Raw genomic sequence first — 27,895 nt, forward strand, 5'->3', positions numbered from 1 at the left:
CGAAACGTCACCATTCGGCGCCCCTGCCGGCCAATCCACAGGCCTCCCGTTCTCCCGTCAGTCGCAAACTCCAGACTTCAGGGGAGGTTTTGGTGTCTTAAAAATCTTTGAGGTTGTGGAGTGGAACTCAGCCTTCTCTTTGTTTTACTCTACACTGAAGTAACCCAAGTTTTCTTTTCAAACCTGCTACGTCTCATTAAATGTATAAACTTCTGAACTCTAAAGCCTTATACAAAGGAAAGTCTCATGGGACTACATGATGTCAGTTTCTACAGTTAACAACGCGCTAACAGGTAAGACAACGAAAACAAAAACGAAACCGGAACCCATCCTCCACGTATCATAATCCCACCACTCCAAAAGATATAATACAACGTCATTATTTTCTTTTGGGTCATTCCTGTATTTCTCCATACCCGTCACAGCACAGTTTACGTAGTCCTAAACAAAGTACACATACAATTTAGAACTTGACCTTTTTATATACGGCTAAGAATTTTTAAACACATAATTATCAATGTAAGGGCATAATAATTCACCAAGTTCCTCTCACATAAATTGCCTAACTCCTTTCTGATGTTTTATCAATTGGTAACACTTCATTGGGCATTTCCACACCATCTAAAAGCATTATGTTTGTTGGCTGTAGGTTTGTTTCTCTGCACTAGAATATGAAACTAAACAAGAGAAAAATTTCTTATATCAGCTGATTAGTGAATCTAGACAAGTTCATGACACATATTTACTCTCAAATGTTCTTTAGTGTATGGATGAACAGATGTTAAGAGATTGTAGTTCAATATGTAGTACTCTAGGACAGCGGTCTCCAAAATTTTTTGGGCCACGGACTGGTTTAATGTCAGAAAATATTTTCACGGACCGGCCTTTAGAGTGGGACAGATAAATGTATCACGTGACTGAGACAAGCGTCAAGAGTGAGTCTTAGACGGATGTAACAGAGGCAATCTGGTCATTTTAAAAAAATAAAACATCGTTCACACTTAAATGTAAATAAAATGGAAATAATGTAAGTTATTCTTTCTCTGCGGACCAGTACCAAATGACCCGTGGACCGGTACTGGTACCGATCCGCGGCCCGGGGATTGGGGACTACTGCTCTAGGACATATTTCTAATCATCACAACATCATGTCAATGTGGGAATGACTTGAGTAGTTTACAAAATAGGATTAACTGTCAGTAAGCACATGGAAAGGAGCTCAAGATCGTTACTTATTAAGGAAATGCCAATCAAAGTCACAATGAGATACCACTGCACACCTGTTTAAATGGTTAAAATTAAAGATTGAGCTACCATGTGTTAAGGAAGTAGAATGTTAAAGAAAAAAGTAAAAATGACACTTCTTAGCCTGGCCTATGATGGCACAGTGGATAGAGCACTGATCTGGAATGCTGAGGTCACCAGTTCAAAACCCTAGTCTTGCCCGGTCAAGGCACATACTACAAGCTATCAATGAACAGCTAGAGTGAAGCAACTACTTTTCATTCCACTCCCCTCTCTGTATAAAGCCAATAAATAAAATAGTCTTTTTAAATAAATGCAGACTTTATTCAGCACCATTGTGATACTGAGCATGGGCAAGTGGGATTTTAAGGGGAGGGGTGTCCAATGGATAAAAAATTTCTAAGAGAAGACATTAGGGATAGAGGAGCTCTGGTTAAACCAACTTAACACTGAGGAGAATTCAGGGTTGATCAGACATCACCTGTGGGATGGAAGAAGAAGAACATGATCAGATACTGAGGATAAGCAGATATCAAGGGTGGGATGTTCTTGCTAAAACTGGTTTGTAGCCTGACCAGGCGGTGGCACAGTGGATAGAGCGTCGGACTGGGATGCAGAGGACCCAGGTTCGAGACCCCAAGTCACCCCGTAGTCTTGAGCACAGGCTCATCTGGTTTGAGCAAAAGCCCATCAGCTTGAACCCAAGATTGCTGGCTCCAGCAAGGGGCTACTCAGTCTGATGAAGGCCTGCGATCAAGGCACATATGAGAAAGCAATCAATGAACAACTAAGGTGTTGCAACGCGCAATGAAAAACTAATGATGGATGCTTCTCATCTCTCTCCGTTCATGTCTGTCCCTGACTATCCCTCTCTCTGACTCACTCTCTGTCTCTGTAAAAAAAAAACAAAAAACAAACAAACAAACAAAAAAACAAAAAAAAAAAACTGGTTTGTACAAGGAAGTGCACAGATGGGCCTAGGAGAAGGATCAGGAGCCTAACTAAAGTTTGGTCAGGCAAACAAACTTTGTCAGGAGCAACTATACTTCTTATAGAAATCTAGAGAAAATGTAAAATGGCAAAATGGTTTTGTATAACTGGAAGATTCTCAAGAAGTTAAACATACGCAATTCTACTCCTATTTATTATCCAAGAGAAATGAAACATGTCCACAAAAAGACTTGTACAGAAATGTTCATAACAGGTACTAATAATTGCCCCAAAATGTAAACAACCCAAATGTCAATCAACAGGAGAATGGATAAATTATAGTATTTATTCTATGGAATACTACAAGCAATAAAAAGGAACAAACTACTGATACACATGTAGAAATAGATTAACCTAAAAGAATTATGTTGAAGGAAAGATGCCAGATGTAACATCCACCGGGTACAAGAACAAACGTCGGAGACTTTCAGGAGTATAGATGTTTCTTTATTGGCCAGTTTAACCTGTGCAGGGGCGAATTCCCTGATGTCCAGAGACACCGTACTCACAAGGAGCTGCAATGGGAATCGCACCTAGCGCTTACAGCTAAGTCTTTTTATAAGGTCAGCAAGCAAGCATATGTAGCGGCTAGCTATTGGCTAATTCATAATTATGTAGCATAACAACCCAAATATGGAATAGAATTTTTCAAAATTCTGCAAGTCTAAACACGTATACTGTTATTGTGTGGTCAGTGAGTCAGTATCTTGAACAACCTTGGTCATGGCATTCCTAACAGTCAGGGACAGGACCTGCCTGTACACTTAAGTTCCCTGTTCTGTTAGTGCCTTGCCTATATCCTGTTATTTTAAACATTCTGATCTTTTCTTGGTCTTTACATTCCCTACTCCTGTTGGGGCGTAAATCAAACCCTTGATTCTTCATCAGTGGGGAGAATGGTAAAAGGCTGGGGCTTATGAGAATTTTCTACTTTAGCTGTAGCTATAAGCTGATTGGGTCTTATACACTGGGCAGTGATTACCCTACCAGGCCTCTCACAACGGTCAGCGATAAGCTCAGGGGGAGAGGGGTATTTATAGGTGAAACCTACAAGGTTACAATGTTTTCAGCACATTTGTATAATATCTTTGCAAAAGTACACAAGCACACACTGTTTTAAGATAATAAACTACTTTCCTGCAATATCTGCAGGGCTGATACACAAGGAACGTGTCCTGCCTTGTATTTTTCTTCTCTGTACTAACTTCTTACAACTTACACAAACCTTCTGCAACTTACATAAACCTTCTGCAACTTACATAAACCTTCAACTTTTATGAACTTTCTTTATAACTAGCTTTCACAACAACTTACTTTTTCCTTTTCTTTCAAAAGTATTTCTGGCCCTGGCCAGTTGGCTCAGCAGTAGAGCGTCGGCCTGGCATGCGGGGGACCCGGGTTCGATTCCCGGCCAGGGCACATAGGAGAAGCGCCCATTTGCTTCTCCACCCCCACCCCCTCCTTCCTCTCTGTCTCTCTCTTCCCCTCCCGCAGCCAAGGCTCCATTGGAGCAAAGATGGCCCGGGTGCTGGGATGGCTCCTTGGCCTCTGCCCAAGGCGCTAGAGTGGCTCTGGTCGCGGCAGAGCTACGCCCCAGAGGGGCAGAGCATTGCCCCCTGGTGGGCAGAGCGTCGCCCCTGGTGGGCGTGCCGGGTGGATCCCGGTTGGGCGCATGCGGGAGTCTGTCTGACTATCTCTCCCTGTTTCCAGCTTCAGAAAAATACAAAAAAAAAAAAAAAGTATTTGTATACCTTATACCTTCTATTATCAAAACTATACAATTCTTTTCTAGTCAAAACTCTTGATTTTTAAAAAACCTTAACCTTCAGTGAGGACTAAATTTGTAATAAGTAATACTCTTTTAAAGATTCCTTTTTGGAGGTGTCCTTTTCCTAAGTAGCCTATGGGACACATGACCAATATTCATAGGTTATTCTATAGAGGTAGCTATGAGCACATATATAATTTTCATTTACCTTGTAGCTTCTCTCTCAGCCAAGGGACTTACACCCCCTTTCTGTATGACTCATAGCAGTGCATGCATCAAACCTTAAGATGACTTACTTGGCTTCCCTTTACCTTAGTTTCCCTCTCTCCCCAAAGTCTAATTAAAAGGAGGTCCTTAGTGAGTTCCTCTAGGCATTAGCCATGCGTGGACCAGTTAACTTCTGGTTTGTGGCTGAAGCAGGGCATGCAGTCCTTCTCAGGGTCAGCTTACAAGGGTTGGCGGGGTCAGTCTTCGCTGTCCACAAAGGTGTCTCTGCTGGGACTGCAAGCTTCAGCCGGCTGCAGTGGACCCAGGCGGGTATGCCTTCTACCTTGGCAGTAGTGGGAGTGGTCAGAATCATGGTTTGTGGACCCACCTACGTGGGAGTCAGTCCTTGGGTGGTGTACTGCTAGAAGTGCCTCTTGGACAGTCTTTGAACAGTTTGCTGAGTAACCTATAAAACCTGCAAGTACTTAGGGAAAGGGTGTTACATTTCTACACTTTGCAGTTAGAGTTTAAGTCCTAGTGACTACTGCTTCTAGCTGGAATTAGCAGCAGGTCCCAGCCTATAATAAGCATGGGGCATTGAGATAAGAGAAATAAAGGAGATACTAAACATAAAGCAATAAAACCAGACTGTCAATACCCACAGTAGAGATCTTTGAGGGATAAATAAAATTTAAATATTCAAGCAAGGCATATAGCTGGCCCTTGTGTTTACAAGAAATGAGATTAGCTTATCTGCTACTTGGAAGAAATACCTTAGGCTCCTGAACGATGTCCTTAGGCCTTCAGTGGCAATTCCCTGCACGCTGGGCAAGGTCAGGTCACAGGTAGCTGGAACAGGGCTAGAAGAGACTGAACCCTCCCTCCATGGAGCAAGGGGGCAGCTTACCTTCTCATGTCCCTCTTTCACCAGCACAAGTGTGTCAACCGGTGGGGCCGGGAAGCCTGGCAGGCTTCAGTTCAATGACCTTTCTTTCCACTCTGGAGCAGGGCCTTGATGAAGCCCCTTAGGGCGCTGGAGCCAAAAGTTGGTATTTCCTGACTTCTTTTGGGCCTTATTTGCCTTTTCTGTTACTTCCTTGGTCATTATAGACCTTAAAAGCCATGCTCAGAAGACCTCACTGAGGGGCATGACTAAGAGAACAAAATTGGACATCTCTAGAGTTCTCCTTTCTACCTATTATGTTAAGAATTCTTCTATTAAGCCCATCAATAGTAATATTTGTTACTCTGGGTTTTGTGAATTAACATTGAATAATTAATGCAAAGCCAGTATTTAGGGCTGCTACTATCACAGCCGCCTGGCCCATGCAGGTTCGCATTGGATTCGGACAGTCGGCAAAGAAACAACGGAGCCAAAAACTGGTGGGCCATGGTCTTTAATCCTAGCTTGTACCCGGCGGGCAAGCAAAAAACACACACTGGACTCCAAAACCCACTCACATTCAGTGCTCACAAAGCTACTAACTTAACCGAGTTTCCTAGAATTAAAGGTTTCTAGCTCACCAGCCTTATTCAGGGCAAGTGCCTGAAACTGTGAGGGAAGCCTGCCGCTTCTCCTGCAGCCAGCTGCATACTGACCATGCCACCTGCCTACAGGTGGGTGCTGGTGATAGTACACTAAACTCTCTATGTTTTCTATGGGTTTAGCAATTCTTGGTTTTGGCCAGTCTGCTAAGAGTGCTTCCCTTTCCCCTGAGGTATTTGGGTCCCAGTTTGGGGGTTATTTAGGAAGGACATTCTCTACTTCTATATCTGTTCCCCTGTCCTCTAAAACAGCCTTTGCTGCTTCTCTCATTATCCTGTTCCTTTCTTCTGTAGTAAAAAGAGTTTGCAAGACCTGTTGGCAATCATCCCATGTTGGCTGATGGGTCCTGATAATGGTCTCAAGCAAGGATATTAATCCCTGCGGTATCTCAGAAAAGGGAAGATTCTGATGCTTCTAATTGTATAAATCACTGGAAGAAAAAAGCACATAAATAAAACGGGGTGGCGCGCGGGGACCCGCATCCAGTGCCGGTGGCGCCTCCCAAAGCGGCAAAATGGCCGTGCTCCCCTGGGCGCCTCCCGCTGGAGGAGATAAAACGGCGGCACCTTCCGCCGCCCTGTACACCACCCCTCCTCAGGTGTGAGACGTGCTTGAAAGCTTGCTCACATCTTGCCTCGAAGAATCAGGTTCTTCCTGCCACCGATAAGGTGGAGGAAAATTCACCAGATCTAGGTAGTCCTCCAGCGGCTCAGGCAAAACGGTAAATTCTAGATGACAGCACAGTAGGTCGTGCCGGGGGATTAGCCTCTCCCCTTTCCTTCTTACTGCCTTGCCCTGCCTTCTGATTATCTGCAGTAATACACACTGCCCTTCTCTCTCTCTTGCTATCCTTTATATCAGGGGTCCCCAACCTTTTTACACAGGGGGCCAGTTCACTGTCCCTCAGACCATTGGAGGGCCAGACTATAAAAAAAACTATGAACAAATCCCTATGCACACTGCACATATCTTAAAGTAAAAAAACAAAACAGGAACAAATACAATATTTAAAGTAAAGAACAAGTAAATTTAATTTTTTTTATTTATTCATTTTTATTTTTATTTATTTATTTAAACATAGTAAGTTTTTCAGAAACACATTTTTTTAATTTATTTTTTATTTATTCATTTTAGAGAGGAGAGAAAGAGAGTCAGAGAGAGAGAGGGGAGAGAGAGACAGGGGGAGGAGCAGGAAGCATCAACTCCCATATGTGCCTTGACCAGGCAAGCCCAGGGTTTCGAACCAGCGACCTCAGCATTTCCAGGTCGACACTTTATCCACTGCACCACCAGAGGTCAGGCAAGAACAAGTAAATTTAAATCAATAAACTGACCAGTATTTCAATGGTAACTACGGGCCTGCTTTTGGCTAATGAGATGGTCAATGTCCAGTTCCATATTTGTCACTGACAGATGTAACAAGTGATGTGACGTGCTTCAGGAGCTGTGAGGCGTGCATCCCACGTCACTGGAAGTAGTACTGTATGTGAGCGATGCCATGATTTGCGTCTCTCACTGACCACCAATGAAAGAGGTACCCCTTCTGGAAGTGCGGAGGGGGCGGATAAATGGCCTCAGTGGGCCGCATGTGGCCCGCGGGCCATAGTTTGGGGACCCCTGCTTTATATGCTTCCTGATATAACTTGCTTGTCAGTAGCAATATCAATCTACACATTTATATACAAATATTGGTCTGGATGGGGCATCTGATAGATAATGGCCCGGACCGCAAACATAATAGGGAGATCAAAAGTTCCCTTAGTGGGCCACCCTACGTTGAAGGTGGGCCATTCTAACTGGCTTAAATTCCGGAGGGTCTCTCAATCTGGAGGCATTTCCCCTTAATTTTGTGCCCTTTTCCTGGAAATCAGAAAAATTGTTTAACAAACACTCAAGTGGAGAACCGGGCACAGACTCTTGTTGTCCCATTCTTCTGTATTTGGAGTATCCCGCTGTGTCTGCCAGATAACATTCAAGAATTAATAGAACAAGCATCAAAACACCAACACTAACTGCCAGTATGGCCTAAGCAACACATTTTCTAAAACTATGCTCAAGCATTTACTTAGACTAAATGCAGCACAGGGCGGCGCAAAATTCCTAATGTGACCAATAACTTCAAGAGTTAACTCCTAGAGTTAACACTTCCTTTCAGAAAATGGCGTCCTGTTCTGAAAGCCCTGGGTAGGTTACCAGCGGCGTCCCACCTACTACCTCAGGTTTATATGCTCCGGAGCACAAAAACAAAACCAAATGAGGATCCTCAAAGGGTACTTACTCAGCTCGAGCTGTCCCTCCGGTCTCCGACCAAAAACTCCACCAAGGGAAATCCTGGGTGAGCCCCCAGAGATGTAACATCCACCGGGTACAAGAACAAACGTCGGAGACTTTCAGGAGTATAGATGTTTCTTTATTGGCCAGTTTAACCTGCGCAGGGGCGAATTCCCTGATGTCCAGAGACACCGTACTCACAAGGAGCTGCAATGGGAATCGCACCTAGCGCTTACAGCTAAGTCTTTTTATAAGGTCAGCAAGCAAGCATATGTAGCGGCTAGCTATTGGCTAATTCATAATTATGTAGCATAACAACCCAAATATGGAATAGAATTTTTCAAAATTCTGCAAGTCTAAACACGTATACTGTTATTGTGTGGTCAGTGAGTCAGTATCTTGAATAACCTTGGTCATGGCATTCCTAACAGTCAGGGACAGGACCTGCCTGTACACTTAAGTTCCCTGTTCTGTTAGTGCCTTGCCTATATCCTGTTATTTTAAACATTCTGATCTTTTCTTGGTCTTTACACCAGACACAAGATATATTGGGGTTGGAGGAGGTAGAAGAGGGTTAAGGGGTGATAACTGGTGATGGAAGGAGACTTGAATCAGGGTGAACATGTAATACAATGTACAGATGATGTATTATAGAATTGTACACCAGAAACCTATATAATTTTATTAACCAATGTTACCCCAATAAATAACAAATAACTTCATTGAAAAGATATATTATATGATCCATTTATATAAGATTTAAGAATATGAAAAAAGTGAAATCTGTAATGATAATAGAACAGTGGTTGCCTTTGGAAGGGGTAGGTTGGGCAGGAGACAAGGGAACTTCCTGGGGTGATAGAAATGGTCACTTGCTGGGTTACACAGATGTATGAATTTGCTAAAACGTGTAGAATTGTACACTTCATTTTATTGTGCTTAATTTTATTGTCATTCACAGGTGTTTTTTTTTTCAAACTGAAGGTAGGACCCTCCATCAGCAAAAAGATTGCCACTCGTTTTTATTGTGATATTGCTTTATTAGAGGTCTAGAACTGAACCCGCAATATCTGTGAGGTATGCCTGTATTTAAAATGTCATTTTATTGAATATAAATTATACCTCTCAATAACATTGATTTAAAACGCAAAAGGAATTAACTACTGATACATGCAACAACACAAAAAAGTGATTTCACATCTCAGACATTATGTTGAGTGAAAGAATCCAGACACAAAAGGAGTACATGTAGATAATTCCATTTATATAAATTCAAAACAGGAAGATCAATTTATAATGATAGAAATCAGAACAGTGGTTGCCTGGGGATGGGCTGTGGTGAGTAGGACTGATTGCAAGGGCACCAAGGAACTTTCGGGGTGATGAAAATGTTCCGTATCCTAATTAGAGTAGTGGTTACACGTGTGTATACAATTGTTAATACCCAGAATTATACACCTAACATCTGTTCATTATACTCTATGTATGTGTCAATTAAAAAATGAAACATAACACAATTGTAATGAAAAAATCAAAGGTTAAAAAATGCTGGTAGTAAAAAAAAAAAATGGTGGTAGTAATAAATTTATTTGTACTGTAGAAAAGGAGGTGGGGGCTGAGAATGTGTTCTCAGCTCTTAACCACTCATTAAAACAGAAGGCATGCACTGTATGCTACAGAAATGAGAATCCCAAATACCATGTCATCTTCCCAAAGAACTAATCCAATTCTCAGTATCTTCACTATTAGTAAACTACTGCTAGGAGATAGCACCAGAGTCTAATTCCATGTCAAGTAGCGATCCCAGGGGAGACTGCTAATTGGTCTTCTGAGGGAAAATGCTCCTTCTGTCTTAATATTGTTGTAATCACTTTTTAATTTAAAAAAACTTTTTGGATTTCATTTATTCATTTTTAGAGAGAGGGGAGAGAAAGAGAGAGAGAGAGAAGGGGGAGAAGCAGGAAGCATCAACTCCCATATGTGCCTTGACCAGGCAAACTCAGGGTTTCGAACTGGCGACCTCAGCGTTCCAGGTTGACACTTTATCCACTACAACACCACAAGTCAGGCCCATAATCACTTTTTTAAAAAGACACAAAACTAGATGTAAAGCCAGTAGGTAGGGCTACCATCACAGCAGCCCGGTCCATGCAGGTTCACATTGGATTCAGACAGTCGGTAAAGAAACAATGGAGCCACAAACTGTTGGGCCATAGTCTTTAATCCTAGCTTGCACCCGGCGGGCAAGTAAAAAATACACACTGGGCTCCAAAACCCAATCACATTCAGTGCTCACAAAGCCACTGACTTATCCGAGTTTCCTAGAATCAAAGGTTTCTAGCTCACCAGCCTTATTCTCCTCAGTTCCCCATCTCCTTCCTTATCCCAGATACAAACTCTACACAAACTGGCATCTCACTCAGCACTCCACCATCTTGGCTGCTTCTCCTGGCCTCCTCCACGTGGCCTTTCTCCGCTCTCCTCTGCTCTCTCTTCTAATGATAATCTCAGAAACCAAAAGTGCCAGCCCTCGTGTAGTCTACCCCCATTTTATATTGTAGCTTCACAACCTCTAATCCAATATACAAAAATAGGGAAGTCTCTAATACAAAGTCACTTCTGAGGCATGACTGGATTGTACCGCCCCACATCAAAACAGGTGGGAAAGGCTTAATCCCAAAACCAAGCCCCAGGCTACAAGGATTCAATCTGCCCACAGAGACACACATTAATATCACCTGGGCGACGGCCTCTTCGTGGGTAGCGTAATCTTTAACAAAGTGAGCATAATACATTTTATCTGCCCAACACTAGATTTTGAGGTACCTCCCTCTCTTACTCTTCTATTTCAAATGTCTACACAGCAAAGCTGTCATCAAAATCAAAAGCAGCGGTGATTGACCGCTTCCAAGAGGGCAAAGAGAAGGTTCTGGTGACCACCAACGTGTGTGCCCGTGGTGAGCAACTTGTCCAGACTCGGGGTAGCGAGAGAAATCCTCATATATGACAAACTCAGAGGTTCGAGAGAGACCGGATGGGGGTGTGGTGACATTCTTTTCTAGGAGAGACTAGATTCTCTCGGCAGATAAGAACTTTCAAAGAAGCCCAGAGTCCTGACTTGGTGGAAGGAAACGTACAGGAACTGACTGGTTTAGAATGGCGCCTACTCTCCTTGGGCATTGCTAAACTCCCCTATGAGCCTTGACTGGGCAAGCCCAGGGTTTCGAACACTGACTTCATAAATTCGTTAGCACCTATAGAACTCCTCTGGGTTCTGTTAGGTGCTTCTTGTCCCTGAATTCCAGAGCGGGCCCACCCAGACTCCTCCCACCCAAAGCTGGTGTATGTGGCCTGTGGGCGAGCAACAGTGATTTCTGTCTCCCGTCCTTACTGTCCTCCACCTCTCCTTCGTGCAGGTATTGATGTAGAACAGGTGTCTGTTGTCATCAACTTTGACCTTCCTGTGGACAAGGATGGGAACCCGGACAACGAGACCTACCTGCACCGGATCGGGCGCACTGGCCGCTTTGGCAAGAGGGGCCTGGCAGTGAACATGGTCGACAGCAAGCACAGCATGAACATCCTCAACAGAATCCAGGAGCATTTTAGTGAGTCCCTGGGGGTGTCCTCTGCCGGGCCCTTTCCTTACGGATGCAGACCCGGGGGCTGAGAGAAGGATAGGTTTTTCCAAGGCCCTAGAGAGGCTTTGTGTCTGTCCACATTCCCCTCCTTCCCTACAATATGGAAGTTCTCAAAGAGCACACCTGGAGAGTTCAGTGTTAGGGACTCGAATGAATGACAGTTCCTCCTTGGCCAGGCCTCGAGGCCTCTGGCCATGGCTGTTGCTGTCAGTGTCCCTTTCTCAGGCACCAGAAGCCTTTGGGGTTAAAGAAGGATGGATGTGGCCAAAAGGAGGGCTCCTTCCCAGCCAGGGCGGAGACCTGTGTGTTTCCTCTCCCTGCCCTGCTGCCCCTTCCCTGGATGTGTGTCTCCATGGTAACCCCATGTTGCTCTCTCCTTGAATCTTTTCTCCCTCAGATAAGAAAATAGAGAGACTGGACACGGATGATTTGGACGAGATTGAGAAAATAGCTAACTGAGAAGCTCCACCCGTCATTGGTGCCCACCCTTGGCACTCCCGTAAATGGGAGACTAGTACAGGCCTCAACAGTCACCACAAAGACAAAGTCACGAATAGAGAGAAACTACCTACCTCATTTTAAATTACGTTTGGACTTGACAAAAATTGTGCAAATGATGGAGGAAGGGAGAAAAATTGTTTACACGACTTTTAAAGATTAGGCGTGAATACACAGAAATTTACCTTTTGGAAATTCCGTCTTGTTTCTGGCCATTGTTACACGACTTTAGATGCTGTAACTGATCCCTTGCTAAGGATCTGTCTCGCAGCCCCTGCCTGTTCTTTGGGTAGGAATGTTCAGGCCAACCTCCAGCTCTGCTGAAAGTGATAGAATAGAGGTGAAGTGGGAACACAGAGAGAGAGGCCCCAAGTAGGAGTATGGGTTTAGGCAGAGGAGACCTCTAAGCTGCTGCTTTGGATTTGGGGTGGGACAGCTCATCTGAGTGTTGTCAGCCCACTCTGTCCTGATGCCCATTGTAGGAAGGGATTTGCTAAGCATGAAACAAAATGCTAAGCATGGACCAAAATGCCAATCTATGACCTTTAGTGTATGCAATTCTGTGTTGCGGGACCATGACCCATTCTTTTCAGAACATGCAATCTGTGTGCAGTGCACATCTGACTACTGGTGTGTCCCTTGCTTTTGTTCGAGCAACTGACCAGGCGGTGGCGCAGTAGATAGAGCGTCGAACTGGGATGCGGAAGACCCAGGTTCAAGACCCCCAGGTCAACAGCTTGAGCACGGGCTCATCTGGTCTGTGCAAAAGCTCACCAGCTTGAGCCCAAAGTCGCTAGCTCAAGCAAGAGGTTACTCGGTCTGCTGAAGGCCCGCAGTCAAGGCACATATGAGAAAGCAACCAAGGAACAACTAAGTTGTTGCAACGCGCAACGAAAAACTAATAAATGATGCTTCTCATCTCTCCATTTCTGTCTGTCTGTCCCTGTCTATCCCTCTCTCTGTCTCTGTAAAGAAATAAAAAAAAAGTCATCATGGAGGATTAGTAGTGGCTCTAGCTTGCTCTAAAACCTGGTCTTGCAGGCACCTGCAGCATCTGTTTTACATCCCTAACATCACCTTGACCTTTCAGTCGCTCCAGGTAAATAAAATGTGATCTGAGGTTTGGATCCTCAGTGAAAATTGTGGTTTCAAGTCCTGAATGGCCAGGCTCAAGGCAGCTCCAGAAGTGATCTGCAGTAGTCACAAATTCTGGCTTTGTCTTCAGATCCCAGAAGGCAAGTTTTGTAAGAGCTTAGAATGAGTTCAAACATTTGGCATCATGATTGTAAAGGGATACTGAACATATGTGTTCAGTGCTTGGAATACAAACAGGTGGGACTAAAGGATTTGGTGTACTACAGCAGTTCATCTGTGCAAGACAAGAGTAATTGCCAAGACCTTTACTCCATTCTTACTTAGCATCTTTGTGCAGAATAGTCAGAGCAAATAATAGTAATGGATATTTCCTCATACCTGGCCAAGGCTGTTGGTATCCACTAAGTGACAAAGATGAGATCAAACAGTTGCAAGAGCAATATGAAACACCAGCCAAAGGAGTCCTCTTCTGCTTTGACTTTGATACAGAACTGCCACTTCTGTATCACTTTTGTATCACTTCTATACCTAGGATCAGGCTTGGAAGAGGGGTTTTCTATGATGAGAACTACTCCAATTTCAGACCTTCCTTGTAGGTGTTTCTGTGTTTTAGGGCTAAATCTATCTCCTGGGGAAGAAGACCACCACTACCAGCTTCCAGGTGGTCATGTTAATCTGACATAGGTACTGCAGAGAGACTGACACTTTGCCAATCCTGCCCCATTCCTCCATTGAGCGCTTGACTCTATGGAGCCTTCTCTATGCTTCTGGCCAACTCTGGGCCAACTTGGGAGTCTTAGAAGAAATGTAACTCCCCCCCACAAAGTTCTATGGACCAACCCTGAAATAACTAAAAACAAAGGCAATAATTAAAGAACTACGGAGTCCAAACAGGCTTTAGGCTGTGCATACCCCCACCTTATAACACGTATAACCCATCTACTGAGAAGCCCTAAAGCTGGGCAGGAAAATGGAAGCAATGTGCTTTAGACTCTTCAATAGTATGAGTAAATAGTATCCAGTGGAAATCTAGATCATAGTTCTCAATCTGGGCTTAGACCCCAGAACTCACTAGATGGGTTTTGTAGAGTCTGAAGTATCTGCAGTTTTTTTAGTTTAAAAACATTTCCTTGGGGAGGGAGACTCAAAGCAATGTGTGTTTTAAAAAGTTAAGAGTCTCTGTTTTGGATGGCTCTGGAATGTCACCCCAGTGCCACTGCAGTCCATATTCCTTCACAGATCATATTCACCGCCACCAGTGCGTGGCTCCCAGGGCTCACTGGACCACAGCTACCTCTGTGACCTTGTCCAGTTTTGAGATATCAGTGATGTAAAAATATATTGAGCCCTTGGTGAACTTCAGTCCCCAGAGTTTCTTTTACTATTTTTAGTAAGTTCCTATATATGGATAACCAGAGAAATTCATTTGGGAAAAGGAGATTTTGGTCCAGTGGAAGATTCTGGATGTTCATTATCCACAAACAATGGATTTTACTGGTTTGTTTGTTTGTTTGTTTGTTTTAATTTTTCTGAAGCTGGAAACGGGCATGCGGGAGTCTGTCTGACTGTCTCTCCCCGTTTCCAGCTTCAGAAAAATACAAAGAAAAGAAAAAATAAAAAAGAAAAATATTTAATCTAAAAATAATCAGAAAGGGGCCTGACCAGTGGTTGCACAGTGGATAGAGCATTGACCAGGAACACTGAGGTCCTAGGTTCGAAACCCCAAGGTTGGTGGCTAAAGTGCATGTTCACCAGATTGAGTACAGGGTCGTAGGCTTGAGTGTAGGATCATCAATGTGATCCCAAGGTCACTGGCTTGAACCCAAAGGTTACTGGTTTGAGCTAGAGGTCACTAGTTCAGCTTGAGACCCTGAATCAAGACTTTTATGAGAAGCAATCAATGAACAACTAAAATGGCGCAACTAGAGCTGATGCTTCTCATCTCCCCCCCTTCCTATCTGTCTCTCAACAATAAACACAAGATGGGAAAAATCTAAGAACTTGTACTTACTAGTCTAGATTCTTTAAGATGTCCAAGTCATGAAAGGTGAGAAAACTCTTCTAGATTAAAGGAGTTTCAAGAGACATGAGCCACCTTGAGTGCAGGCTCATCTGGTTTGAGCAAAGCTCACCAGCTTGGATCCAAGGTCGCTGGCTCGAGCAAGGGGTTACTGGGTCTGCTGAAGGCCCGTGGTCAAGGCACATATGAGAAAGCAATCAATGAACTAAGGTGTTGCAACAAAAAACTGATGATTGATGCTTCTTATCTCTCTCCATTCCTGTCTGTCTGTCCCTGTCTATCCCTCTCTGACTGTCTCTGTGTAAAAAAAAAAAAAAAAGTCTCTCCTCATTTGTTAATAACAGTGCTAATGGTTGTTATTACTGCTCTTGAGTTTACATTGTTGAAATATTATTGGGGTATATTTTATTAAATATTTTAACAGACCATTTGGTTCAGAATTTTTTTTTTCTTATTTTCCTCCTTAAAATCCTAGGTGCATCTTATGGTCAGGTGTGTCTTATGGAGTGAAAAATAGGGTATTTTATATTAACTTTGTAACCAACCATCTTGTTTACTTTCTTACAAATATCAGTTAATTATCCTGGGTTTTCTAATAATGCATATATCACATACGAATAATATAAAAAACAAAGTGCTCAATGCTAATGCTTTGTATACCTCAGGACACTAACGAGATACTGTCTCTTACATCTTCACAAACCGTTTCCTACCTGGCCACACAGAGGACACCTGGTCCTCCCAGCACTAAGGTGGAGCTGGCTGAGAGGGAGGGGGCTGGACAACACCTTCCCGTGGAGCTCCTTCCCCGGCAGGCCTGCTGCTGCTACTCACATGGCAGAAGATCATGGCTTGAGCAATGGTGATGGCCCCGTAGAGGTTACACAAGGCCTGGAACTTCTCGTCCCTGTTATTGCACAGGATGTAATACTGCTTGATGGTGTCCAATGTCTCCTCCTCACACTTCAGTTTGATAATGTTTGGTTCTGCGACCACTTTCTGGGCAAATTTCCATACAGAGTCTTCAAAGGTGGCAGAGAAAAGCAGCATCTGGCAGTTCCTGGACAGCATCCTGCAAGGGAAGGCCCAGTTATTTGGCATGACTGAGTTTTTCCCTGGAACAAAGAAGAGAAGCACAGCCTCCCCAGGCTTGGATGGTCTGCATCCCCAGGAAGGTGGCACAGGCGGAGGAGCACTGTGGGGAAGATGCCAGAGCGCACACAGGCAGTGGCCCATCAACACATGCTTCTGAAGGATCTGAGGCAAAGAACCCAGCCAGAAAAAGAAGAGTCAACTCGAACAGGAGGAGACACACAGAAGATTTTTACTTGTAGCTCAGGAGGCTGAGAAGTTCTTCACGGATCCAGAGTCCTACCTTTGGATGCGGATGCTCTGATCTTGGTAGCCCTGAGTAGCTATCATCACGTCAGCCTCATCTAGAACAAACACCTTGATCTTCTTGGGGGTCAATGAACTTGAGCTTGGCACACCAGTCTAAGACAGTCCCAGGGGTACCAATGACAATGTGCTCACTGATCTTCTGACCTCTGTCCACTGTGGAGACAAGATGTGTTCTGTGGGTATTTCCATGGCAAAACCAGCTTTGGAAATCAAAGCCTTGCCCATGAACTAGTATATAGAACAAGTTAAATCCAGATTTCAAAACATGCAGGAGTGTTTTCCAAGTCTTTGGTTCTCCTGTTGTAAAGTGCACATAATGACAGCTACTTCACTGCATGTGCTCAGGGTTAAATCCTCACAGTGAAACCTCAGTAAGTGTAACCCTTTCCTACCCTCTCCTATAATTCAACATCATCCAACTCTTGCTCTTTAGCATTACTCTTATTCTTTTCATACCATTCATTCGCTCATGGTTCACTGATTTCCTCCCAAATTGGTAATTTTTCATCCCAGGATCCCAGCTCAGTGATTTATTATTATTATTATTATTATTATGATTATTTTGCTTTGTTAAAAAGTCTAATTTTGTAGACAATTTCCCTAAGTACAAATTCTTTGATTTAAAAAACACATTAGCCCTGGCCAGTTTGCTCAGTGGTAGAGCGTTGACCTGGCGTGCAGAAGTCCTGGGTTCGATTCCCGGCCAGGGCACACAGAAGAAATGCTCATCTGCTTCTCCAGCCCTCCCCCTCTCCTTCCTCTATGTCTCTCTCTTCCCCTCCTGCAGCCAAGGCTCCACTGGAGCAAAAGTTGGCCCGGGTGCTGAGGATGGCTCCATGGCCTCTGCCTCAGGCGCTAGAATGGCTCTGATTGCAGCAGAGCGGCCGACGCCCCAGATGGGCAGAGCATCGCCCCCTGGTGGGCATGCCGGGTGGATCCCGGTCAGGCACATGCGGGAGTCTGTCTGACTGTCTCCCCATTTCCAACTTCAGAAAAATACAAAAGAAACCAAAGAACAAAAAAAACCCCACATTAATCTGACCTGTGGTGGCACAGCAGATAAAGCAGACATAGAATGCTGAGGTCGCTGGTTCAAAACCCTGGGCTTGCCTGGTCAAGGCACATGTGGGAATTGATGCTTCCTGCTCCCCCCCTTCTCTCTCTCTCTCTCTCCTCTCCAAAATAAATAAAATCTTTAAATTTTTAAATAAATAAAAAACACATTATTCTCAAACTATAGCTGATGGCAATTGAAACTAATACAGCCATCTACCAAAATGACTAATGCATGTAGCCTTTGACCAATATTTCCACTATTAGGAATTAATCCTGTATATCAATATTTATTAATATGTCTGAAATTACATATTATAGCAAGAAGATACATTCATCAAAAATTAACTAATTAGCCTGACCTGTGGTGGCACAGTGGATAAAGTGTTGACCTGGAACACTGAGGTTGTCAGTTCAAAACCCTGGACTCTCCTGGTCAAGGCACATATGGGAGTTGATGCTTCCTGCTCCTCCCCCTTCTTTCTCTCTCCCTCTCTCTCTCTCCTCATTAAAATAAATAAAGTCTTTAAAGAAAATCTGTAAAAAAAAATTTAATTAGCCTGACCTGTGACAGCACAGTGGATCAAGTGCTAACCTGGAATGCTGAGGACGCCGGTTCAAATCCCTGAGCTGCCCTGGCCAGTTGGCTCAGCGGTAGAGCGTTGGCCTGGCGTGAGGGGGACCTGGGTTCGATTCCTGGCCATGGCACATAGGAGAAGCGCCCATTTGCTTCTCCACCCCCCCCCACTCCTTCCTCTCTGTCTCTCTCTTCCCCTCCCACAGCCAAGGCTCCATTGGAGCAAAGATGGCCCAGGCGCTGGGGATGGCTCCTTGGCCTCTGCCCCTGGCGCTAGAGTGGCTCTGGTCGTGGCAGAGCGACGCCCGGTGGGGCAGAGCATCGCCCCCTGGTGGGCAGAGCGTCGCCCCTGGGGGGCGTGCCGGGTGGATCCTGGTCGGGCGCATGCGGGAGTCTGTCTGTCTCTCCCCGTTTCCAGCTTCAGAAAAATACAAAAAATAAAAATAAAAAATCTCTGGGCTTGCCTGGTCAAGGCACATATAGGAAGCAACTATTACAAACAGATGCTTCCAGCTTCTCCCCCTTCTTTCTCACTCTCCTCTCTTTCTCTCTCTCTCTCTCCAAAATTCAATTTAAAAAAATCAACTAATTAAGAAAAATATGACATACCCAATGGATAACACCAATAAAAGTATAAAACCATTTTTAAAAAAGTATAAAACCATTTAGAAACTGAAACAGTACAATCTCCAAAGTACTTTATTAAATATAAAAAAAATACACAACAAAAAACTAATGATTGATGCTTCTCATCTCTCTCCATTCCTGTCTGTCCCTATTTATCTCTTTCTGACTCTCTCTGTCTGTGTAAAAACAAACAAACAAAATAATTGCAGTTTGTATACAAAAAGGGGCAAAAAATAATACATGTAATATATGTGCATGTGTGAGCGTTAACATACATTACATATTTACACACCCACACACTATTCACACACATTATCACAGTGGTAGTCAACCTGGTCCCTACCGCCCACTAGTGGGCGTTCCAGCTTTCATGGTGGGTGGTAGCGGAGCAACCAAAGTATAAATAAAAAGATAGATTTAAGTATAGTAAGTTGTTTTTATAAAGATTTATTCTGCCAAACTTAGTGAAAATCCGACATAAAGTATTTGGTAAATAATTATTATTATATGCTTTAACTTGCTGTAACTCTGCTTTATAAATTTTATAAAGTAAAGTTACTTCCCTACTTTTTAAATCACCATTACTGTGGAACCAGTGGGAGGTTAGAAAATTTTACTACTAACAGAGATACAAAAGTGGGCGGTAGGTATAAAACGTTGACTACCCCTGCATTATCACTTAAATACAGCTTCAGAATATCTCTGGTAGAAGACATGAGAAATTGGTTATTTACTGATTTTACAGAGAGAGGAAGGGAGAGAGAGAGAGAGAAAGAGGAACATTAATCTGTTCTTGTATGTGCCCTGACCAGGGATCAAACCAGCAACTTCTAGGCTTCAGGACGATGCTCTAACCAACCGAGCTATTTGACCATGGCATGAGAAACTAGTTAGTACTGGGGGCCTTTAGGAAGAAGAGTGGTTGGCTGGAAGAAATAAAAGTATCATATATCCTTTTCAATTTCAAACATACAAATGTCTTATTTATTTTAAAAACAAATAAAATTTGCTCTGGCCCGATAGCTTGGTTGGTACCGTCTGCAGGAACAGACTGATGTTTCTGTTTGTCCATTCCTTTCTCTCTAAAATCAATAAAATAAAAAAACAAGAAGAATATAAAAACAAATAAAATTTTAGAATTTGGGGGGAAAAGGGCCTTTTACTAGAAATTCATTAACTATCCATTAGAAAAGTTTTAAATTAACTCTTAAACTCATTAATTATTTTTATTTATTTATTTATTTTAGATTTTTGTTTATTCATCTTAGAGAAGACAGGAAGAGAGAGAGAGAGAGGGACTGGAGGAGGAACAGGAAGCATCACCTTCCATATGTGCCTTGACCAGGAGAGCCCAGGGTTTTGAATTGAGAACCTCAGCATTCCAGGTCGACACTTTACCCACTTGAGCCACCACAGGTCAGGCCAAACCCATTTAACTCTTAAACCCACTGCCCATCAATCAAAATCAAACGTTCAAAAATGATACATTCTATGAACACACAACAGATGTACAGAGGTGTGTTATAGAATTGGGTACCTGAAACCTATAAAATTGTGTTAACCAGTGTCACCCTAATAAAAAAAAGAAAAAGGATGTATTAGCCCTGGCCAGGTAGCTTAGTTGTTTAGAGCGACTTCCTGACTCACCAACAGTGCGGGTTCCATCCTCGTAAGGGCAACCAATGAAAGCATAAATAAGTGGAACTATTGTAGTAATCATTGTTTCTCTAGCTTTCTCTCTTCCTCTCTCTAGTCATTCAATAACAAAATTTTAATGATACATTAAATACAGTTAATACACTATATTAATCTTTCACATGCAGTGAAGTCCCATGTTATTATAAAACAATCTAGAGAAGATATGTGCTGTCATAAGATTCTGGTATATTTCACTCAGGTGTACCCATCAGTTTGAGCAATCAAGTAAACACAAAAATGCCCACCCTAATTAATAATTTCTGGATAACTGCTTTGGTGCAAGCCAAAGCTTGATGATCTTCTCCAGGAAAAGTGCTTTGTGATTGTGTGGTGAGCTGGCTGAACTAGAAAGACAAACCATAGGAAATCAAGTTGGGATTTGAGAAACACTTTCTTGAAAATGAAAAAAGAATGCCTGTCTCTTTAATGAACACAATCAACTGTGCTGCCATCATATTAAGCTTTTAAAAGGAAATCAGAATTAGAATATTGGGCCAGACCTGTGGTGGGCGCAGTGGATAAAGCATTGACCTGGAAATGCTGAAGTCGGCATTTGAAACCCTGGGCTTGCCTGGTCAAGGCACATATGAGAGTTGATGCTTCCAGCTCCTCCCCCCCTTCTGTCTCTCCTCTGTCTCTCCCTCTTCTCTCTAAAATATATTAAAAAAAAAAAAATTAGAATATTGAAAAACTTTCATGTGCCAGTGTAAATTTGAGAATTTCTCAATGTACATATAGACTCCTCTGATGAGTTTGGTAGTGATATTAATAGATGCAATTAAACAATGTTGTGGCGCCTTACCTGTGGTGGTGCAGTGGATAAAGCATCAACCTAGAAATGCTGAGGTCGCCAGTTCGAAACTGTGGGCTTGCCTGGTCAAGGCACAATGGGAGTTGATGCTTCCAGCTCCTCCCTCCCTTCTCTCTCTCTCTCTCTGTCTCTCCCTCTCCTCTCTAAAAAAATGAATAAATAAATAAAAAATAAACAATGTTGTGGCCCTGGCTGGTTGGCTCAGTGATAAAGCGTTGGCCTGGCATGTGGATGTCCCAGGTTCAATTCTCAGTCAGGGCACACAGGAGAAGCAACCACTTGCTTCTCCACCCCTCCACTTTTCATTTTTTTCTTTCTTTCTTCTCCTCCTCTCCTGCAGCCATGGCTCAATTGGAGCAAGTTGGCCCCGGGTGCCGAGGATGGCTCCATGGCCTCCCCCTCAGGTGCTAAGAAGAGCTCAGTTGCTGAGCAACCCCGAGCATCACCCCCTAGTGGGCTTGTCAGGTGGATGGCGGTCCGGGTGGATCCCAGTCTGGGTGCATGCAGGAGTCTGTTTCTGCCTTCCCTTCTCTCACTGGGGGAAAACAAAAAAAGGAAACCAAAAATATTGAAAGCTGCTGCTCTACGCAACTATAAACTGGTGGGTTAAAGGGATGTCTCTCTCCAACTTTTCTAGATAACCTTTTCTAGGTTTCCTAAAGTGATTGAAACAATGTACTGTGTACTCCCCACCAGGGGTATGTGAGCATTCCAGTTCTGCAACTTTACCAATACTGGTTGTCAGATTTCTTCATTTTTGCTCATCTGAGAAGTGTATTGTGGTTTTAATTGACATTTTTTTTTTTTAATATTTTTATTATTCATTTTTAGAGAGGAGAGAGAGAGGGAGAGACAGAGAGGGAGAGAGAGACAGAGAGAGAGAAGGGGGAGGAGCTGGAAGCATCAACTCCCATATGTGCCTTGATCAGGCAAGCCCAGGGTTTCGAACTGGCGACCTCAGCATTTCCAGGTCGACGCTTTATCCACTGCGCCACCACAGGTCAGGCAATTGACATTTTTCTGATGACTAATAAAACTTGTCTTTTACTGTTTACTGGCCATCTGAATTCCTTCTTTTGTGAAATGTCTGTTCAACCAGACCTCTTTTGTCTATTCCATTAGACTGCTTCCTTTTTTTCTTTTTTTTTTTAGAAAGAGAAAGGGGAAAGGAGAGAGAGAAGTATCAACTCACTACTCGACTTAGCTGTGCATCCCACTGATTGCTTTTTTTTTTTAATTTTTTTTTTATTTCTTTATTCATTTTAGAGAGGAGAGGGAGAGACAGAGACAGAGAAAGGGGGAAGGAGCTGGAAGCATCAACTCTCATAAGTGCCTTGACCAGGCAAACCCAGGGTTTCGAACTGGCGACCTCAGCATTTCCAGGCCGACTCTTTATCCACTGCGCCACCACAGGTCAGGCCACCACTGATTGCTTTAAAAAAAATTTTTTTATTTTATTAATTTTTAGAAAGAGGAAGGGAGAGGAGGAGAGAGAAACCAGAACATCAATCAGTTTTTATATGTGCCCTGACTGGGGATCGAACTGGCACCTCTGTGTTTCTGGATGAAGCTCTAACCATCCAAGTTATCTGGCCAGGGCCCATTCACTGCTTCTTATGCTGTATGTGCCTTTACCATGGATCAAACAGGTGACTCCAGACTCAAGCCTGTGACCTTGGCACTTAGGGTGGACACTCTATCCCCTGTGCCACCACCAGTCAAGCACTTCTTTTCTCTCAATGATCTGTAGTTTGTTATATTCTTTTTTTTTTTTTTTTTTTCTTTTCATTTTTTCATTTTTCTGAAGCTGGAAACGGGGAGAGACAGTCAGAAAGACTCCCGCATGCACCTGACCGAGATCCACCCGGCACGCCCACCATGGGGCGACGCTCTGCCCACCAGGGGGCGATGCTCTGCCCCTCTGGGGCATCGCCATGTTGCGACCAGAGCCACTCTAGCGCCTGAGGCAGAGGCCACAGAGCCATCCCCAGCGCCCGGGGCCATCTTTGCTCCAATGGAGCCTTAGCTGCGGGAGGGGAAGAGAGAGACAGAGGAAAGCGCGGCGGAGGGGTGGAGAAGCAAATGGGCGCTTCTCCTGTGTGCCCTGGCCGGGAATCGAACCCGGGTCCTCCGCACGCTAGGCCGACGCTCTACCGCTGAGCCAACCGGCCAGGGTGTTTGTTATATTCTGATAACTTTCTAATGACCGACTTTCTACCTGCCTCACCTCCCCATTATAACCCATATTCTGTACATTAGATTCTGTGGAAGACATATAAGAAAGAACTGCTGGAAGATTTTTCTCTTTTCTTTTCTTTTCTTTTGAGAGGCAGGGAGAGACAGGAACATGTGCTGCTCCTGTAGTGCCCTGCCCAGGAAATTGAACCAGCAACCTCTGCTCTGGGATGACACTCCAACCAACTAAGCTATCTGGCCACGGGGAAGGAAAGCAGTTGTTCTTCCACTCTTTCGTGCATTTTTTGGTTGCTTCTCGGGTGTGCCCAGACCAGGAATCAAACCTGCAGCCTTGTTGTTTTGGGACTACGCTCTTAACTGACTGAACTAATTGGCCAGTGCCGAGTATTTTTTATTTTGAGAAGACCAAGTGAGCTGTTCATGCTCTTAGTTTACTCTAACTAAAGCTCTGTTCATTTTTAAAGAAAGGTATCTGACCTCTACCTATAATCCTCTGTGCTGCCATCCCTCTCTAGTAAGCAGCTTCCAGAACTCTGGATGCCAAATTCAAAACCCTGTCTTCTCAGTGAAGATCTCCAGGACCCAGGGCTTTTCTAATAAAGCAAAATCTTACTTTAAGAGTGAAGAGAGCTTGACCAGGCGGTGGCGCAGTGGATAGAGCGTCGGACTGGGATGCGGAAGTACCCAGGTTCGAGACCCCAGAGGTCGCGCGCGGGCTCATCTGGCTTGAGCAAAGAGCTCGCCAGCTTGGACCCAAGGTCACTGGCTCCAGCAGGGGGTTACTCGGTCTGCTGAAGGCCCGTGGTCAAGGCACGTGTGAGAAAGCAATCAATGAACAACTAAGAAGTCGCAAGGCGCAACGAGAAACTGATGATTGATGCTTCTCATCTCTCTCTGTTCCTGTCTGTCTGTCCCTGTCTATCTCTGCCTCTAAAAAAAAAAAAAAAAAAGAGTGAAGAGAGCTGTTAACAAATTACAAAGTTATTAAATAGATTTGCTAAAAGTAATGCAGTTTGGGCTCTCAGGTCAGAATGAACCAGAGAGTTGAATAATCATCATCATCACATCTTCAACATTCAAACACCTAACCACCCTACCCTGCTCACTGCTTAGGTCTCACCCCTTTATACTCACATTTATTGCCTCGAACAGCATAAGCAAGCTTTAGTTCCGGATGAAATTTGCCCATCTGCTCAATCACTTTTCCTGTTTGAAGCGCCAACTCATATGTTGGGGAGAGGCACAGGCACTGACAGGGAGAGATCATAAAGGATGAGTTGAGGAGACCTTTTAGTAACAGACAACAGGCTCTAAAGCAACAAGTATGCTGATGTAATTACCACTAGAACTGTGCAGGAACCACATCCTCTTTAACCAAGCCAACTTTTCAGCAGGCTGGGCAGATGCCTTCAAGCTATTATTTAAGGCTGCTTCCGAATGAATTCTACGTAGGTCCTGCTCTGCCTGAGCCACAGTTTGAGGCACAGGAAACATTCAGAACCCTCCAGGGGCACCCTCGTCAATCCCCCAACAGATGGTGCTGCCCCTCCAAGGGCAGGCAAGTCAGGATGCCAGGATTCCCTAGCCTCACCTGGGGGTATCTCTCTGCTGGTTCCACTCGGCTGAGCATGGCCAGGACAAAGGCAGCTGTTTTACCAGTACCAGACTGAGACTGGGCAATCAGGTTCTGTGGGCTAGACCAAGGAAGAAGGGTGTGAAAATAATATTGGTTAACAATAAAAAAGGTGTCAAAAAGTTTATTCTGGGTAGTAGGAATATAAATTTCCCCCCTTTAGTCTAGGTTTTCTACATTGAGCACAATAATAAATTTTTTCTATATTGTTAAAAAAAAAACAAAAAAAACCCTGCTTATATATATAATGGAAAATACTGATTGTTTTAGATAGATTCATACCAAGAAATCCTCATTCTAGACGCTATCATACCTACTGCCCTAGTTTTGTATCCTAAAGGCCCCATGGAAATTAAGACTGCAAAATAAGATTTGTGCTAAGACAAATCCCCAAGGACACTTTCTGCTGAGCCATAATGAGTCTCTAGGACTCACTCAGCTCCTGTGCGTTCCCTTTTTCCATCTTCATGAAAAATGTAAGATACCAACTCAGATGCTTTAGGGCAATGTTCACATTTCACTTCATGTAATGTGAAATGTCATGAAAATAGGTGGCATTTCTGTCATTAAAAAAGAGAAATAGGCCCTGGCCGGTTGGCTCAGCGGTAGAGCGTCAGCCTGGCGTGCAGGGGACCCGGGTTCGATTCCCGGCCAGGGCACATAGGAGAAGCGCCCATTTGCTTCTCCATCCCCCCCTTTCTTCTCTCTCTTCCCCTCCTGCAGCCAAGGCTCCATTGGAGCAAAGATGGCCCGCGCGCTGGGGATGGCTCCTTGGCCTCTGCCCAAGGCGCTAGAGTGGCTCTGGTCGTGGCAGAGCGTCGCCCCTGTTGGGCGTGCCAGGTGGAACCTGGTCGGGCGCATGCGGGAGTCTGTCTCTGACTGTCTCTCCCCATTTCCAGCTTCAGAAAAATAAAAAAAATAAAATAAAATAAAAAATAAAAAAATAAAAAAAAGTAACTGGAGAAGAAATGTAATTTAGGCATTAAAAAGTTTTGTGGCCTGACCTGTGGTAGCATGGTGGATAAAGCATTGACTGGGAATGCTGAGGTTGCCAGTTCAAAACCCTGGGCTTGCTCGGGCAAAGCACATACAACAAGCAATCAATGAACAACCAAAGTGAAGGAACCATGATATGACAGTTCTTGTTATCTCCCCTCCTCTCTCTGTAAAATCAATAAATGAAATTTTAAAAAAAATCTTAAAAAAAAAAAGTTTTAAGCTGAGTTCAGCCCAGAATAACAAAACAATGCCCCTCCCCGAAACACCAGAAAACCCAACTAAATTCTTAAAATCAAGTCCATTGTCACCAAACCTAAATTTAGATATAAGAACTGAAAGTCAATTTACACTGTAATTCCCAGCTGAACTGATTTTCAGCAATCAGAAAAACCAGCGTATGAAACTAAATGTCACTTTAAACGTCCATGAAACAATTTATACATTTATAGTAGACTGAAATATATAAAAACCTGAATATCTTATTCTGCAGAGCTACAAACTACCAGACATGTTAAGCATGTATTTAAAAAAACGTTAGGCCCTGGCCGTTTGGCTCAGCGGTAGAGCGTCGGCCTGGCGTGTGGGGGACCCGGGTTCGATTTCCGGCCAGGGCACATAGGAGAAGCGCCCATTTGCTTCTCTACCCCCACCCCCTCCTTCCTCTCTGTCTCTCTCTTCCCCTCCCGCAGCCAAGGCTCCATTGGAGCAAAGATGGCCCGGGTGCTGGGGATGGCTCTTTGGCCCCTGCCCCAGGCGCTACAGTGGCTCTGGTCGTGGCAGAGCATCGCCCCCTGGTGGGCAGTGCATCGCCCCTGGTGGGCGTGCTGGGTGGATCCCGGTGGAGCGCATGTGGGAGTCTGTCTCATTGTCTCTCCCCATTTCCAGCTTCAGAAAAAATACAAAAAATAAAAATAAAATAAAATAAATAAATAAACGTTAAAAGAAGAGTAACACAGAATCGTTCTACTCTTGATAACTAAGAACCAGCATCTAAGTTTGCCTTTCCTTTATATCCCCACTGAGAAGATGCAATACAGGAAAGACAACAACGTAGCAGGGACAGATTTGCCACAAGATAAAAGTCTGTAACTGGCCCTCTGCTCGATACTGATTTCTCTAGGCGCAAATCAGTCCTGATTCCCAGATGGGCCACCGGCCTGCCCCACCCGTGGGACTTTCAGGATTCGAAACAGGGTCCGTTTGGGTCCTCCTACTTCTTTGTCCCCTGAAGCTGAAGCCACTCACCGACTTGACAGCCGCTTCCTGCTCGTCCACTGCGAGGGCCCATGAATCGGTGGCCATGGTGCGGAGGGAAGGAGGCCCACTAAAAAAAAACAATCACCGGACTGCACGCCAACAATGATCCCAAGCCTGCCGCAGGCGCCAGAAAAATACGCACGCAGAACGGAAGAAGTGGTGCTGAAAAGTGACGTCAGTTCCTCTCTGACGCGAAACGTCACCATTCGGCGCCCCTGCCGGCCAATCCACAGGCCTCCCGTTCTCCCGTCAGTCGCAAACTCCAGACTTCAGGGGAGGTTTTGGTGTCTTAAAAATCTTTGAGGTTGTGGAGTGGAACTCAGCCTTCTCTTTGTTTTACTCTACACTGAAGTAACCCAAGT

At 44.1% G+C, this 27,895-nt stretch overlaps 1 protein-coding gene and 1 pseudogene across 2 annotated transcripts; one reads left to right on the forward strand and one right to left on the reverse strand.

Annotated features, from left to right (window-relative positions):
• The first annotated feature begins 91 nt into the window (after positions 1 to 91).
• On the forward strand, positions 92 to 15,622 carry LOC136312557 (ATP-dependent RNA helicase DDX19A-like). 2 transcript variants are annotated; one of them, XM_066242081.1, is made up of 3 exons: positions 92 to 293; positions 11,444 to 11,635; positions 12,066 to 15,622. In XM_066242081.1, exons 1-3 carry the CDS (start codon positions 257 to 259, stop codon positions 12,125 to 12,127), a joined length of 291 nt encoding a protein of 96 aa, XP_066098178.1. In that variant the 5' UTR covers positions 92 to 256; the 3' UTR covers positions 12,128 to 15,622. The 2 variants fall into 2 exon arrangements, 1 of the variants encoding a protein (XP_066098178.1); XR_010727012.1 differs by lacking the exon at positions 92 to 293 and adding an exon at positions 7,469 to 10,984 and having other exon boundaries at positions 11,444 to 15,622.
• Positions 1,567 to 27,622, reverse strand: LOC136312556 (ATP-dependent RNA helicase DDX19A-like; annotated as a pseudogene).
• Positions 27,623 to 27,895: the final 273 nt, after the last annotated feature.

Source organism: Saccopteryx bilineata, chromosome 9, assembly GCF_036850765.1.
Source record: "Saccopteryx bilineata isolate mSacBil1 chromosome 9, mSacBil1_pri_phased_curated, whole genome shotgun sequence".
In the NCBI taxonomy this organism is placed as follows: Eukaryota; Metazoa; Chordata; class Mammalia; order Chiroptera; family Emballonuridae; genus Saccopteryx; species Saccopteryx bilineata.